At 37.8% G+C, this 16,896-nt stretch overlaps 1 protein-coding gene across 1 annotated transcript in view; it reads left to right on the forward strand.

Moving 5' to 3' along the window:
- Positions 1-16,896, forward strand: part of LOC113541231 (contactin-associated protein-like 2) — a 245,380-nt gene that overhangs the window by 225,723 nt on the left and 2,761 nt on the right. Inside the window, exons 18-21 of the mRNA XM_026938097.3 lie at positions 451-687; positions 6,177-6,410; positions 8,766-8,899; positions 10,988-11,081. Of these exons, the coding sequence (XP_026793898.3) occupies positions 451-687; positions 6,177-6,410; positions 8,766-8,899; positions 10,988-11,081 (699 nt within the window). The remainder of the gene's footprint in view (positions 1-450; positions 688-6,176; positions 6,411-8,765; positions 8,900-10,987; positions 11,082-16,896) is intronic.

A 16,896-nucleotide genomic window follows, 5' to 3' on the forward strand; every position in this document is an offset into this window, starting at 1 on the left:
CCTCACAGCTCTATCGTCATTTTAATTATTAGGCTCAAAATGACTGTGTCTTAGCTGGTCATGTATAAAGTGTCCTCAGCTGTCTCTGTATTCTTTAGGTTAATGGGAAGTTTTCTATAATGTGAAAGTGCTTGGACATTACTGTGAGCAGGACGAGAGAGAGTAATTCTTTTTTCCTCACAATCAGAGCATTAATGCTGTTTGAATCTAATTTTTCTGGGATCTATAATATTGAATAATTCCCCATTATGCTTAGGTTGTTTCAGCTCCTACATAGAGTGTGTCTCATTTCCAGTACTTGCTCTTTAATTTTCACCATTACACTTGTATTTTAATTCAACTGGCCAGTTATCTTAAGCCCGTATACAATGGTTGTTAGCTGCATGTGAATATTTCTATACAGTGTCCTGGTGAAACTTAACTTCATTTGCTTTTGTGTTAACTGTCAAGGTGCAGCAGGAGGGCAGAGAGGCTTCCTCGGATGTATCCGCTCCCTAAAGATGAACGGTGTCACCCTTGACCTGGAGGACAGAGCAAAGGTCACGCCCGGAGTCAAACCTGGATGTTCAGGTCACTGCACTAGTTTTGGGATGTACTGCCGCAGTGGAGGAAAGTGTGTGGAGAAATACAACGGCTACTCATGTGACTGCAGTGGTACAGCTTACGAAGGACCCTTCTGTACTAAAGGTCAGCTTTTAGTTCAGCACTGTCCACATATCACAAAAACCTTTGCTTTTAAGTGAGGAATAAAACTCTTGGGGGCATGCTGTTATGGGAAAAGAATCAACGACAGGATGGTGTGGTGCGGTCTGACATAAAGCTGAGTTAATGTAACTACGCCAATTTAATTATTTTCCTATTACAGCACATCCTGAAGTGTTTTATTCTTTTTAATGTCACATTTGTCAACTTTAAAATTTGTTATTAAGTAAAGAACATCACATTGCGCTTTTTAATGTTGTTGAATGTCCAGGAGACAGGTTAGTTCCTGTTGTCACTTTTTTTTTTTTTTTTTTTTTTTTTACAGATTATAGCAGCTATAAACAGTTTTTCTTCACGAGCCTCTCTCTTGTTTTCTTTCTCTTGTGGTGCAAAAATTACTGACTGTAAAAAAGTGCTGACTCTCCAGAAATTTCAAGAATTTTAAATAAGCATCTCCTCACAGAAAATTTCACCATATTAACGGTTTTACATTTTTCTTTGTTAAAAAACAACATTTTTAATCTGTTTATTATTGGTTGTTGATGATTGTGGAGCTACCACCTTTTTATTGACTATTTCAAAATTGGCGCACAAACTCTTTCCCCTTTTTGCACTAAGGTGCAGTGGCAAGTGGCAGATGGTCTGCACACAATGACTGCAGACTGTGGAGCCTTTGTTTGTTGGCTTCACAGGCATCTTTCCAAATATAGATCACACAGAGGGAAAACTACTGTGGAAAGCCAGGAACTGTCGGCAGTGAAAACTCTGCCAAAAGCATTATTTATTCTGTTAGCTAATGCAGGTAAATAATTAAGTCATTAAGAATAAGAACAGCAACAGTAATAGAGCAAATTATTCTTCTCCATCTGCTCAGCTTAGATACTTGGTATTAATACGTTGTTTCAAATTTTTTGATGGAAAAGTACACTAAATTAGTAGTAAGCAAAACTTCTAATGGATTTCATGATTTAGGGTTTCCATGTGCTCCATCAGTTGAACATTATAATCAAAATATATGCAATAAAACTTTTTTATTATTCATTTTAATGAGTAGAGATTTGTAAAATCAACTTGTCTGGCCCACTTCTTTGCAAGCAATGCAGAAAGTATAAAGCTCTTGCTTGAGTGAATTAGTTTAATTGTGCTGAATAGTGCTGCATGTGATGATGCAGCATAGCTGTTTACATTTGATTTATTCAAAATGTATTATAAATTCTGAAATTTACTCTCTCAAGTGTTTTAAGAGAATGTTACCTAGGAGCAAAACACAATGGATAGGTGTGATTCCATGCCGAATATGATTATTTTTCAATAACAGTGCTTTTTTTATTCCGTTTATACCACAGTAAACATACCAATGATTACATTTTTTATTAATTGAAGAATGACAAGTTGTTTTTAATCTCTTTATAGTTACACGTAATATTGTATAAACAAATTCGTTCCTGTTATCACATTATGGCTATATACAGTTGTTTCCTCACTGCCTCTCTGTCTCTCGCTCTCTCTCTCTCTCTTGAATTCAATATCACAAAAAAACATAGCTTGTCCTGTTACCAAGAACCCAGAAAGTGCATACTCCCTTGTCCTGAAGACTTTCTCATCACAGAACAATTACAAAGCACTGACACCATGAATGTTAAATACAGAAAACAGAAAGGGTTTGCACCTTACATAAAGCTCAGGGATGGAATATGAGACAATGGGCCCCTGGGCATGGACACACACAAGGCCCCCGATTTTTTCCTCCATTTTCTCCCCATTATCAAGCACATTAATTAAATTGCATGTGTCAAACTGAAGGTCTATGAATCAAATATGGCTCGCTTCCCCATTTCCTTCAGCCTCGTGAACCTTAAAAAAACATTGAAACAGCCTGCAGCATCTACTTGTCTACAGAATTTTCATCATAGCACAGTGACGGCCACTGCACAAAGCATGAACATCTCTGTGCTGAAATGCTGCTAAAAAGCAACGCTTGTGTGTTGTGTTTGATGAAGTCTCTCCCGTCTAAAACATGTCAGACGTGAGCAGTGGTGTAAACAGGAATTACTTTCCGTCTGACAAAAATAAGGACAAAAAGTTTTGGAAGTAGGGGTCCTTGTGTATTTCTCTTTGGGCTCCTCTGAGAGGCCCCTCAGAGCTTCTAATGGAGCTGATGTTTTGTACTGTTTTTAATTTAGAGTTGCAGATTAAAAGATAAAAATTCACTTTGAAATTGAAGGTTTTTGTCATGTCACATCTTCAAAGTTATTGTGTAGGCCATTTCTTCAGTTTTTCAAGGAGAAGTTTGGCCCTTTGATTCTGGGTAGTTAATAAGAGCAACTTTACACGGAAGCTTTGGGGCTCCCTGACTCGTTGGGACACTGGGCACAGATTATGTAGAGATTATGTAGAGCATCTGCCATACAAGTCTCTGTTAATTACATGTAGCAATGGAAATGATAATTTATTAGAAGGAGAGTATTAATATAGACATGTGATTTGAATTGCAGTCAACATTGAGCTGTGTTATAAATACGTTTATGACATTGTATTTGGCCATCAGTACCTTTTAAGAGCCTCAGATACACACAGCCCCTCCGTCTTTATGCGATGATCACCTTTATCAGATGCCATGTACTCTTTCATTTAAAAATTCCCTTCATTTGAAGGCTCTGTGCTACGGCTCTGTGCTATTGTCCTGCCAGCATCATTCATCAACAGCCTGTAATTGCAATGAGTGCACATTTCGATTTTAGCCATGGTTCCATCTGTCCACCATCAGGATTAGAGTCAATAAAGGATTCGTCCAGCCTTACTGCCTCATTGTTAGTGTGATTACTTGAGGTACTAAGTTGCTGGGGACCAATACCACATTTCTCTCACAATCCAATGGCATTTAGTTACTGCAGCTCTGAATCTATTTGTTCATAACATCTGTATGCACTGGAAAGATTTCCTTACCTGTATGTTATTCTTTAATTTAAATGAATGTAGTTATAAAAAGAATACTAATGTAACACTTATAGAAACTGAGAACATTCCACTATACAAAATACAGGAATCTTTGACACCAGAAAACTGGAACAGTATCTTTCCCATCAGCGACTGATCCAGTACTAAACATTTTGTGGGTCCTTCTCAGGTTTGGTACCTATAGAAACCCGTGGCACTTAGAATTAGGACTATCAGCACTGTTGCTTTTTTAGCTCTTTGATGATTTTTTGTCTCTCAAGCAGGTGTAAAATGAATTAAAACTATCCCAGTTTTCCTGGGATAGCTTCCAGATCTCCCACAACCCTGATCAGGATAAAGTGCTAAATGAATGAATGAAGTGTATGTAGAGAAAGAAGTCAAATATGAGCTCTTCATGGTCACCAATGTGGCTCAGGTTTCTCCATAATAAATTTCATTTATGCCTGGCCTTAATTCAACTGCATAGGTCCCTAAATGGATGGTAAATTGTTACAACACTTTCATCATGCACTTTACAGCCCTGAGTGTCATGTGAATATTCAGTCACGTGAGTGTCAGTAATTGTTCATTTCCTTCCTGATCACCTGTGTTCCTATTTGAGAGTCTCTGCTATGAGGCCTGATTCTCTCACCCCCAGCACAAATAAATTATAATTGCATTAAATATCTCTCTCTCTCTCTTGACCTTTTAGCACCAAGAGCGTAGGTTTCACAAAGTCACAAATGTTTATCTGGATGTCTCCCTTGCGCAAATTTACCTTATTACTGTTCTTGATTTCCCATGGCCCTCTCTATTCCAGCTCACCTGCACCAGTTCCTGCATTGCTTTTGCTTTTCCATGACATTCATACGTTTGTTCGTTATTCTTATTAATCAATCCACATGAGTACCTTTGTTCTCTTGTTATCATCTGGAACAGCTAATAAGACAGTGTTTGCTGCTTCTCAAGAGGCACATGTATAATGTGTTTCTCTTGGTTTTCAGATATTCAGGTCACAACAGGGCTCGCAGTAAGCGCATTAGAAATTATGATCTTCCAGTGGACACTAAGTATGATAGTTATTAAAAAGATTTATACCAGAGTACTGTTGAATTCTCAAATCTGATTGGTCAGAAGGTGTTGGTTAATTTTCTGTAAAAGCAGAATCTGACAATAGTGTCAGCAACACAAATCACAGATTTATATTAAGACGCTCATTCTAATATATTATTTTAAATATTATTTTAAATAGATTTAAAAAGTGTGTAGTTGTTGATATGGTGAAGTTTTTTGGAGATGTCTATTTAGCATTTTTGGGAGGAGTCTCCAGTGTCAGAGTTTTGAACAGTCAATGGTAAAGCTCTAATTTTACGTTTTCTAACACAGGAAAGTGAGAGGGCTTTGTGGTTTCTCAGCAACATGACAAGCTGCAATTTTTGTCTTATCAACTTAGAGAGAGAAAAACAAGAGGCTGGTAAACGAGCGACTCTTTATAGCTGTTATAACGTAAGTAATAACATAAAATAATTTGGTTTGCGGACATTCCACAACCATTAAACATAAATATACGTGCATAAAAATGACGATGTCTCGTTCATTAGTAAGGAAAATTTTTAATTGTTGGCAAACTGTTGTGGTATACAAGGAATAAAACACTTTGCGATGTGCTGTTATATGAAAATAATCAATAATCAACTTCACTTCATGTCCTCTTCTGGAAATTAGAACTGGTAAACATCCCAAGAAGCCTTGGCCAAACCTTCTTTTCTAATAGCCTATCTCAGACAAGATAAGGGACAGAACCTATAGTTTACAGATTCGGTTTCAGTTTGAAATGCTACATAAGCACAAGATGTATCTGGCTGGATTATGGTTATTTCTTTATTGATTTTGGTCTGTACCAGACTGGCTTGAATTGATAAACTGTTCTTTAAAATGCCAAATCCAGTGTCTAAAACATGCACTGTAATGAGCACATGCAGCTACATATAAAAAATGATTAACTTTCTAGGAAAGTGTTTTCACCTCAGTCCAGAATCCCTGTGTTTGTCAAACCATGATAGCAGCATGATGAGTTTATAGACTTGCTTCTCTTTAGCAGAGGCAAGGAGTGAAAGAAGAGAAGCTGGACTGGATGTGGTGAGGAAACTTGAAATGCACTTACTGCCCCCTGGTGGAAGACAGAGAAAGTGTGTGAGAGAGGAACCTTAAGGTGTCCAAACAACTTAGAATCTCTATCCTCTTAAACATGGTCCAGTAAGAGACCTACACAACTTAAGGCAGTTTAAGGTTAAGTGTCCTTTTAGAGCCGGACAATGCCTCTGTGGCAAGTCTGGGAGTTTGGTCTGGGTCTGGGATGACCAGCCTTCCTTCATTAACTTAGGGCTATAATTGGTCACCTAGCAGAAATGAATTTCACTGATACGTGTACACTGGAATCTGACTTCAGCATATGTGCAACAACATCTCAGGCATATCATACAGTATCTACTCTGAGGAAAAAGATATACAGCAGTAATTCAATGTTTGTTGTGCAGATGTAGGAGCTTTCTTTGAGGCAGGAACTCTGGTCCGCTATAACCTTGTGCCCGAGTTGATGGCCGCTACATCGAGCATGGACGGGAAGGATTTGAGTCGATCACAGCTGACAGAGAAGAACCTGACCCAAGAGGTTGTGACCTTCAGTTTCAGCACATCCAGCACTCCCAGCGTCCTCCTGTACATCAGCTCATGGAGCCGTGACTACATGGCAGTGGTACTGAGGCACAATGGTATGGCACTACTGAATGATGACACCTAAAGGCAGATATTCAGAGAGGCAGACACACAGTTAAACTGTAAAATATTTTTGTCTCTGTGCTTATGTCTCGCCCAAACAGCAAGCGACTGAATGCATCAGTCTAATGACTTCATTCTGAGTGTCTCAGCAAAATGTATTTATTCATTTAGTCAGGAAACTGATGTGCTGCTCTAGAGAGCATCTCAATTCAACCAATACAGTTAAGTAATGTTTACTGGCAATTTTAGTACGCGGTCTCTTGCTGTCTTTCTCCATTTGTCTGTCACACTCACTTACTCACTCGTACTGACTCGAACAAACACATGCATCAGTGGGTTCTGGTTCATAAATTATTTGCTCAGAGGAGTGTTTAAACTTCAGAGGAGAATGTGTGTGTGTGTGTGGTGTGTGTTCACACAAGGAAACATTGAGTTACAGTGTCAGGGAGTTCACATATTCCATTAGGGAAACTGATAGAATATTATATAAATGAGACATTCTTCTGTGGTTTATAGACCTGTAATAATCACTTAGTGTTCAGTGCAAAATTTGCATACTCTAAGGTATATATGAAGAAGACTAAATAATGTGCACTAATTTGCATGCACATGGTCAGAAATTGATGTCATTTTGCAAGTGATTTAAAATGAATAATTGCAAGAATTATAAAATATGCAAAGTAAGGGCAAAAATAATATGTAAATTAGAGTTTTGCGTAAGCTATTTGTTCTTGATCGCTGTGGAGAGTTCAGATTACTAAGAGACTCCCAGAAGAGTTCAGTTGAAAGTAAACAGGGTTTTGGGATGTTAAAATAAATTAAAACAATGTGATGGCAACCAACAAAATACAAGTGAATAACAAATAGAATTGTTTTAGGGAAAAAAAAGAAAAATAATCTGGTTGCATAAGTGTGCACACCCTTTTATAATGGGGCATGTGACTGTGCTCCGGATTAACCAATCACATTCAAACTCATGTTCGAAAGTAATTATCATACATCTGTCATCAATTAAGTGATTCTGATTAACCCCAAATAAAGATCCGCTGTTTCTGTAGTATTTTCTTGACATCTGTTTGGTTTCATCTGACTATTGAAATCACGGCCAACAAAGAGCTTACAAAGCATATAGGAGATCTCATTGTCAAAAGGTATCAATCAGGAGAGGGGTACAAAAGCATTTTCAAAACATTAGAAGTACCATGGAACACCATAAGGGCCAACAAGCGGAGAAAATGGGGTGCCACAGTGACATCACCAAGAACAGGATGTCCCTTCAAAATTTTTAAAAGGACAAGACAAAAACTTACCAGGGAGGCTGCCAAGAGACCTACAGCAACATTAAAGGAGCTGCAGGAATATAATCCAATCCTATCTAAATCTCCCCAAACCAAGTGGCAAAATGTGTTATGGTCTGATGAGACCAAAGTAAAACCTTCTGGGCATAATTCTAAAAGATATGTTTACGCCACCATGTATTTTGCACTTTTAGGTAGAAACTCCTCAAATTCAAAAGGCAAACATGAAAAACTGAACAAGCAGTGAACATTTTGCTCATGTGAAAGATGCAATCCTGTAGACCCTGTTAGTAATTTGGCACACATTGCTTTATAACTTTACCTGTAAAACTACCAATTCTCTGACCAGCTTTGGTATTATTTACATTTAATATTTCCATTATAAACATAAGTATTACATATAATGTATATTCTAGGTATGTAAATTTGTTACAGGATGCACCCATATTTTATTTTTAACATACTGTACTTTCTTTTCACTTTATTTTTTATCCAAAACCAAGTGAGATGTAACCTTTAAAACCTTTATGCTCAACTTTAAAATGAAGGTTATTTTAGGAGAACTGTGAGTCACAGTATTGCATTGAATGGATCTCACCAGTTTCAGGCTTCTGTTTACATTTTTTCTGGCCCTGAAATTAGCTTCTCCTACAGCTGGAACGGTGCTGGTTAGCCCCACCCCTTTCCCTGAAAGGTTAATGAAGCATACTAGTTTCAACAGAGGGGGTGGGGTTGGCTTGAGAACAGGAAAGGCTTTTGAGTGTTTACATTACAAATTGTATTTCGCAAATAACAGAGGGGACTAAATGTTACTCTAAAGCAAATTTAAGACGATCACTCTCAGCCTTCAGTCTTTTCAGTAGCTTTTTGTTTAAAAAAGTAGGTGATCCTGTTGTAAAGATCTTGATATTTCATGGGATATAGCATACCTGGAAATCACTTTTCCATATTATGCGTATTGGTCTATCATAACATTCTGTGTTTTTTTTTATGTACTGTGCTTTACAATTGTCTTCACTCACCCATGTTTTTGCACTCGTTCTCCCTCAGGTACACTGCAGCTGCGTTATAACCTCGGAGGTCTGCAGGAGCCCTTCACCATTGATCTTGACCAACGCAATTTAGCCAACGGACAGCCACATAATGTCAACCTAACTCGGACAGAGAGAGAAATACACGTCCAGGTGAGGGTAGAAAATACATGTGTTTACATGAACGTCTTCATATTTCCTGTTTTCACAATGAGGAAGCCAAGTGGTCCTGTATATTCTTATAGTAAATCCATTAGTATGATTGTGTACCCCTGCTGAAAAGTTAGCCTTTTATTATTATTATTAATTTATAATAGTCTAGTTTGCTTCAAGTTGGCATATGAAAAGGTTCAATTGCCTCCTTGGGGATAAATAAAGTTAATAACATTTTAAAATGTAATTTAAAATGTTAAAAAATCTGGACTATGTGTTCCCCAAGGCAAAGTTTATTTATGATTCATTAGCAGGAAGTATTAAAACTGGCTGGCTCTTGAAGAGATAGAAGCTGCTCACTGTGACTCATCTGTCTTAGGCCTGGCAATTAGCTCGCTCTGAGAAAGTTAAATAAGCTGAAAGCAATTAAAAGTAAGGTCCTTAGAGGTGAGGCACAAATAATTGGATTGCATAAGAAGAGGGTGCATTCAATTTAGAAAATTTTGCCAACATAGTGGAATAAACAGCTTCACATTTATCACTCCAACACATCAAGTGAGAGCTGAAACGTGATGACAGCTATGGGTGGCTGGTCGTCATGTTAGATGGTAGACTAAAATCTAATATCCATCAATATCTTGGCAGTGAAACTATTAGGGTTGAGAAATGTATTACATGCTATATGGCCAAAAGTACGTATGTGGACATCTGATCATCACACCCATATGTGGGCATTCCTCAAACTGTTGCCACAAAGTTGGAAACTCACAATTATCTACAATGTCTTTTATGCTGTAGCTTAAAGATTTCACTCCATTGGAATTAAGGGGCCCAAACCTGTTCCAGCATGGCAGTGCCCCTGTGCATAAAGCGAGGACTATAAAGACATGATTGCCAGCATTGGTGTGGAAGAACTCCAGCCCTAACCTCAACCCCACTGAACACATTTGTGATGATGTGGAACGCCAACTGCACACCAGGGCTTCTCGCCCAACATCAATACCTGACTTGACTAATGCTCTTGTGTCAGTGAAGCGAGCTAAAACATAACGACTGTCATTGATAGTCTACATGAATCTATAGTATGGGCTAGAAAGAAATCAGCCCCAGCCTCGCTTTCTCCATACCTTTCTGTCTATTTTTCTTACAACCAATCGTGGCGCTGTTATACTAGGTTCCACAAAAGTCCAAAATAATCCGCCTTAAAACATTTGTTAACAGCAAATAATCTGATGTGGATACCAAAAATCAAACCACATAGATGTATTCTTTTTAAGACACAGGATGCTGGTAGCTTTTTTATATCAATCACCCCTGATGACAGAATGTACCAATTTTTATTGTCTCTTTGCTCTCTCTTGTCAAGTTCATTTGTATTGTCTGTGCATGGCATCCACGGGAGAGTGTAAATGGGAAGTCAAGTCAACAGTCCCAAAAAAAAGCAATTTGGTAGAAATTAGTCTTTTTAATACCAGGCCTGCAGTGCTTAATAGCAGTATGAAAAAGTCAGTACAGCGTGTACAGGTGAATTGTGCTCAAGTAAACTGACACAGTCTTGCTGTTAGTATTGTGACTAGATGCTGTTAGATTTTAGAAATAACAGAAAAATTCACTTGGTTAATGTCAGTATCCATACACTGACATCAATGGTCAAGTTGTAAAATAGAAAAATAAGTAAGTATGACGGAAGGTATGTATAGTCAATGGTATTGAGGGTTGGGGAACACAAAAACAGCACAGAGGAAAAAACTATGAGCCAGTTAGTTAGCAAGACAATTAATGTAATGACCTAATTAATGTGAGATAGTACATATTTAAATTTACTCCAATCTGTTGTTGTTTAAATATAGTTGGTTAAAATAGCTGTTGAGATATTTTATACTGTTATGAGAGGAATAAAACATTTTGCGACATGCTGTTATATAAAAATAATCAACTTCAGGGTTCACACCACTCCATTGTTGATTATTTTCCTATATTTTCCTATTATTTTCCTTTCACAAAGAGTGTTTTATTCCTTACTTATGGACATTATAGTATAGTATTACCACAAATTCTACGATGTATTTGTCTGATTTCTTCCTCTAGTTGGATCACTATCCTCCAGTCAGCTACACCCTGCCTGAAGCATCTGACACTCAGTTCACCCTGGTAAAAACCCTCTTCCTAGGAAAGGTCTATGGTAAGTGCTTTCCCTTCCTACACTCAAGGGCCCAATTAATCTATACTCCTATACAAGTGTGGCTGGTGTAGTGTAGGGTCCAGTCTGAACCCACCACCAAAAACTGTTTAGATCTCATCAAAAATGAATTAAATGAATTTTGTCAGTTTCATCAAGATTCATCTATAAGTCTAACCATTCATACATAAGTCTAAAATTGTTTGTTCTTATTGGCTGAAAGCAGTGGAGAAGATAAAGCTGTTCACACAGAGGAGTAACTCAGGCAGTTTAATCCAGTCTTAATCCAGGGGGGTTGGGGGGGGGGGACCAATAAAAACATCCAGTGAGCAGCAGTTCTACAGGTAGAAATGTCTTGTTGATGAGAGTGATTAGAGGAAAATGGCCAAACTAGTTCCTGACAGGAACACAACTCAAATAACCACTATATGGTAACTCAAATAACCAGTCTTTACAACCGTGATGCACAGAAAAGCATCCCAGAATGCACAAAACATTGAACTTTTAGGCAGATGGGTTACAACAGCAGAAGACCACAATCGATTCCAGTCAAGCCAGCCAAGAACAGGAGGCTACTGTGGGCACAGGCTCACTGAAACTGGACAACTGAAGATTTAAAAATAAAAAAATTAAGGTGAATATTAACTAAAAGTCTTAACCTGTATGTGCATGATTTTAGCATTGTGCTGCTGCCACATGGATTGGATAATTGCATAAATGAGCAGGGGTACAGGTGTACCTCTTAAAGTGGCTGATGAGTGTATGTCAGACCTTACACAACATTTTAAATCATGATCCAAATAATAATTTAAAAATTTACATATTTAATCCACAGTATTTTCAGCATAATATTTATACAGTGATCTGCTGCAAATGGCTGTGACTTCAGATTTATATCACTTTGGATACAAATATTCTCGAAATGAATAAATGTAATATAATGTAGAAAGTTATGTGAACTTGTTTCTTCTCTTTAACTCCAATTGTCAATATCCAAGTTTTGGATATTGAACTCAAGTTTATAAGTTTTCAAACTTCTAAGTTTTAAACTTCAAGTAATCGATTGCCTTGACTTGACTTTGAGCTGAAACAAAGGTTATCTTCAAGCTGAGTTTACTCACCTTTTTAAGGCAGCAGTTTAAGGTGAACTTTCGTTTCTAAGTTTAACCGACTTGAAATGTCTTACTGTGTGGCGTGCTAGTAGGAAACCTTCTCTGAATTTGGATCTAGAAATGGTACAGCTTTGTTTAAGTCTTTCTTTCAACCTGCACATGAGGAAATCATGTAGTTTCTACAACTGCATTTATGGGGTGCTTTTCTCGAAAAGGAGCTGCAGCTATGTGCTTTAAGGCCAAAAGAACAAGGACAGAACTTCCTTTAAGCTATGTTCAGTGTGATAAACAGAACTCATAATTCATCAGGGACTGTATTCTGTCATCCTGAGACAGCTGGGTTTACTTTTCTGAAGGACTACTGGTTTACTGACCTTCACAGTCATGGCTGAGTCGATGATGCGTGTCGTGGTGTTTCAATGATTTACACATGATGACCTCAGGCTCAGAAAAAAAAATGTTCCTGCAACCTCTAATAATCACTTAAAGTTATGTGCAAAATTTTTGCATAACTTACATAACAAAGAAAATATTATAAATAGTTTTTTTTTTTAATACATCAGTCTCCCTTTTTAACTGCATCCATTAATGAAATTTGCCTTTATAACTGCATCCATTAAATCAGGCCTTGAGGAACATGACAAAACTCTTTTTTTTCTATTGATTTTGCGATATGTTTGAATATTTGTCTTGTTACAGCATACATCCACATTTGATTTTTAATATCTTAGAATTCAATTACAACAATTTTCTGTAAAAGCAGCTCTGACAATAATGCTGGCTCTAATTCAAATGACAGGTTTAAATGAATGCACCTGCTCTACATTTAAGGACAAAGAACCACAGAACTTGGATTTTGTTGTTTTGTCTGTTGCAAGCTGCATTTTTTTCTCTTCTTAAAATAATGTGAGGGAATGATAGGACAATAGAAGTGAGGAGTCAGCCTCTCTTTTTTCCTCTTTTGAAGCTAAAAAGTGCAAACTCCTCTGTCCTGAAGACTCTCCAATGTGGGAAAACATACCATATCGACCATTACACTTTTTTATGTTAAATAGCAATTTGGTTTTTAAATTTGTTTATTATTAGCCTATTATTAGCTAAGGTGGAGCGTCCGCCATACAAGTCCACAGAAAAGTTATTACTATAGAAACAATGATGTATTAGAACAAGAGCATTAATATAAACCTGTGATTTGCCTTGCAGCTAGAACTACTGTCTGAGCTACAATCACAGTGTGTGCTGATGTTCTTGTTGCTGTTGGCATTGTGCCTTTCTTATATCATTGGCAAATTAGATGAGACTCCAGATCCATGATGTAGTTGCATCCACTATCCAGGTTTTCCCCAGCTCACTCTGTAAATGAGATTCTAACGCATGCAAATACACACACACACACGCAGGACATATTCTGGAGCAGGACACAGGGAGACACACTACACTCTGCATCAGCGTTTTTATTGTGTGTAAGTAACAGCACTGATGCTATAGCTGCATGTGTCAGAAATATAATGGAGTTATGATCATTATGTTGTGTGTGTCCCTTATTCCTGTATAGTCGTTGTTGCTGAGAGCTGCATTGTGTGTATCTGTGGCCATGTGATGTTCTCACTGATGGTGTGAGAGATTGCTCTGCAGCTGTCCTGCGCTCTGGGGACCCTGTGTGTGTGTGTGTGTATGATACAATAAGTGGAAAATCTCTAAATATCATCCTTTATCATTTTATCAGATTTAATTGACTTATAGATTATGTTTTTGTTTCTTATGTCTCTCTTTTTCCTCTTCTTTTCACCATCTGTCCCTCCTACTGGACTCTCTCAGTCCCTCACTCTTCCTCCTTTCTTAGTTTTCATTCTCTTTCTATCTCTCTATACTCATACTCACACATACAGTACATATAAATTTACATGATGGATGGAGGTGTGTGGTGTTAGTGTATGTTGTTTATGGAGGCAATTTGAAATCACACTTGTTCTTTATCCACCCATTCCTATTGCATTAGTTTCCATTTGTTACCATGGTGACCCCATTGGTCGCACCCTCCTGTCCCCAATCCCTCAGTTACAGGAGAAACCCTATACCCCTGTCTGCTCCCCTCTTCATCTTTCTCACTTTTCTTCAACAGCCACTGTAATAACCATCCCAATAATAATGATTATGTAAATGCTTAAAAATAATAGAGTTCATTGGCTTTTATTAGTGGATAGACAAAGGGCATGTCATTCAGTTTCATTACTGCTAAATAATTTGTGTTTTATTAGTCAAATTTGTGACAGAATACAGTGTATTAGAGGTTTTAAGTGAAATTTTTAATTTGCTGTCTTTAATTCTTTCATCTAGACTTCAGACTTCAGGTGACTTTGTGCACTCATCTTATTAGGTACACTTGCTCGTTCATGAAATTTCCCACAATGCATAAAAATTAAGCAGATATACAATCCCCTCCGAAACTATTGGAACGGCAAGGCCAATTCATTTCTTTTTGCTGTAGTCTGGTACATTTGGGTTTAGAATTTCAGATTTTATTTCATGGTATTTATATGTAGATGTGTTCAACGACATAGAACGTAGCATATTTTGTGTCAGATCACCCAATTTTTATTCAAGCAAGAATATTGGAACATGTGACTGACAGGGGTTTCTTTACCCAGGTGTGTCCTGTTAGACTGATTGCTTAAACAATAAATAGCTCTGAAAATCTACTCTTGGTTTTAGCCTTCAGTTTCGACTGTGAAGACTGCATTTGTTGGTAAAAAGCATAAACCAATATGAATACCAGAGAGCTGTCTATGGGAGAAAAGCAAGCCATTTTGAAGCTGAGAAAAGAGGGAAAATCAATCAGAGGCATTGCACAAACATTGGGTATAGCCAATACAACAAATTGGAATATCCTAAAAAACAAAGAAACCACTGATGTACTGGGCAACAGACACTGAATGGGTCAGCCAAGAAAAACAACAGCAGCTAATGACAGAAACATTGTGAGTGCTGTCAAGAAACACCCCAAAACAGCAGTCAGTGGCATCACCAACACCTCCACAGGGCAAGGGGTGAAGGTATCACAATCCACCGTTCTCAAGAAGACTTCGAGAGCAGAAGTATAGAGACCATACCACAAGATGCAAACCACCCATCAGCAGTAAGAACTGGAAGGCCAGATTGGAAAGAAATACAGAGATGATCCACAAAAGTTCCAGAACCAAGATTAACCTTTACCAAAGTGATGGAAAGGCCAAGATGTGGAGAAAGAAAGGATCTGATCATGATCCAAAAAATAGAAGCTCATCTGTGAAACATGGCGGAGGTAGTGTCATGGCTTGGGCTTGCATGACTGCTTCTGGAACGGGTTCACTAATCTTTACTGATGATGTAACTCATGGTGGTAGCAGCAGAATGAATTCAGAAGTTTACAGGAACATTTTGTCTGCCGATTTACAGAGAAATGCATCCAAATTAATCTGGAGGAACTTTATCATGCAGCCAGACAATGATCCATAACACACTGCCAACTCAGCAAAGGACTTCATCAGGAGAAAACATAAAAGGTTTTAGACTGACCCAACCTTAAACCAATTGAGCATGCATTTCACCTCCTGAAGAGGAAACTGAAGGGAGAACCCCCTGAAACAAACTAGAACTGAAAGCGGCTGTGGTAAAAGCCTAGAGAAGCCTAACAAAAGAGGAGACCAACAATTTGGTGCTGTCAGTGAGTCGCAGGCTTCATGCAGTTATTGCAAGCAAGGGATATGCAACCAAATATTAAGTGTTATTTGCTTTAATTTACTTAAAGACTTATCTGTTCCTATACTTTTGCTCACCTAAAATTGGGTGGTCTGATACAAAAGGTTCTGTGTTTTATGTTGTTTAACACATCTAGATGTACACACCAGGAAATAAAAGTTGACTAAACTCTCATCTCATATCCATCTTTTGATCTCAAACTCAAATGTCTTTGGTGTATAGCACAAACAAATGAATTGGCCTTGCCATTCCAACGGTTTCAGAGGGGACTGTAGGTAAAGAGCTTCAGTTACTGTTCACATCAAACATCAGAATGGAGAAAAATGTGATCTCAGTGACTTTGACTGTTGGTGTAAGCTAGGCTAGTTTAAGTATTTTAGAAACTTCTGATCTCTTGGGATTTTCACACCCAACAGTCTCTAGAGTAACTCAAAGAAACACTCTTTACAACCCTGGTGAGCAGAAAAGCATCTCAAGACGCATAATACACTGAACTTTGAGGCGGATGGGCTACAACAGCAGAAGACTACATCATAACAGCCAAGAACAGGCATCTGAGGCTACTGTGGGCACCGGATCACCAAAACTGGACAGTTGAAGGAAAACATCAAACAATGTTTGATGTGAACATGAAGTGCTTGACCTACATCTGCAGGATTTTATGCATTGCACTGCTGCCATGATAATGGCATGAATGCGCAGGTGTACAAGTCCAAGTACAAGTATTAAAGTGGTCAGTGTGTCTATATTTCTTTAAAGGTATGAATGAAAATGCATTGAGTAAAAAGACTAAATGTAATTAACTAGGAACAAGTATGAATTTTTCATTTATACTCTGTACTAGGTGAAGTACAGCTCTGCGAAAATGCTGATTAAGTATAAACATACAGTTAGTAATATACTTTCCACCTCTGCTTGGGTTGTACAATAAGCACTGCACTTATGATTTCTCTCCTCTCTTTGTGCAG

The sequence above is a fragment of the Pangasianodon hypophthalmus genome, chromosome 22 (genome assembly GCF_027358585.1).
Source record: "Pangasianodon hypophthalmus isolate fPanHyp1 chromosome 22, fPanHyp1.pri, whole genome shotgun sequence".
Classification (NCBI taxonomy): domain Eukaryota; kingdom Metazoa; phylum Chordata; class Actinopteri; order Siluriformes; family Pangasiidae; genus Pangasianodon; species Pangasianodon hypophthalmus.